This window comes from Mastomys coucha, unplaced genomic scaffold, assembly GCF_008632895.1.
Source record: "Mastomys coucha isolate ucsf_1 unplaced genomic scaffold, UCSF_Mcou_1 pScaffold21, whole genome shotgun sequence".
NCBI lineage: Eukaryota > Metazoa > Chordata > Mammalia > Rodentia > Muridae > Mastomys > Mastomys coucha.
This window is the reverse complement of record NW_022196904.1, coordinates 13,785,246-13,785,889: the sequence shown is the minus strand read 5'-3', so window position 1 is coordinate 13,785,889 and position 644 is coordinate 13,785,246. Positions and strand designations below refer to the sequence as shown.

At 48.0% G+C, this 644-nt stretch overlaps 1 protein-coding gene across 1 annotated transcript in view; it reads right to left on the bottom strand.

The window, feature by feature from the left end:
- Window positions 1–644, bottom strand: part of Kptn (kaptin, actin binding protein) — an 8,186-nt gene that overhangs the window by 4,839 nt on the left and 2,703 nt on the right. Inside the window, exon 5 of the mRNA XM_031385405.1 lies at window positions 1–30. This exon is cut by the window's left edge and continues 11 nt beyond it. Within this exon, the coding sequence (XP_031241265.1) occupies window positions 1–30 (30 nt within the window). The remainder of the gene's footprint in view (window positions 31–644) is intronic.

Here is a 644-nt window from a genome sequence, read left to right as displayed (position 1 = left end):
ACGGTCTCCAGCTGGTCCCCAACCTGGACTCTGAAAGCAGAGAAATCTAGAATGTGCAAGAACCTGAGTGGGGTTAAATTCCTCCAGGGATTTAGAAATGCCACTGTCAATTTATTTTGAAATAGGGTTTCCTGAACCCAAGGCTGGTCTTGAACTTACTATGTAGCCATAGGTGGTTTTGAACTCCTGATCCATTTACCTGCACCTCTTATACCCAGCCTGAAACGTATTTGTAAAAGTTCCCCCCTCCCCCACCAATAAAAATAAGCCTGCAAGAACACTGACATCCAGAGACTCACATGCCAGGTGCATGGCTTAGTGTTCTGCAGTCTTGTGTACATCAACTCTTAACTTCCGCAGCTGTGAGATCTCAGAGTGGTCAAGTGCAGGTGCTGGGAGCCCTGCTCTGAGAGCCCCCAACTGCTGGAATCTTCTGTCTAGGAACAGGACAGGGTACTCTAGAATGAATCTGCAAAATCTCACAGCAAGGGCCAGCCAGTGAGATGGTTCAGTGGATAAAGGCAAGTGCTATCAATGTGGATGATCAGAATTCGATCCCCAGCTCCACACAGCAGGAAAGAACTGACTCCTGTGGGTTGTTCTCTCACCTCTGCCTATATACTGTGGGACCCTCTTGCACACAA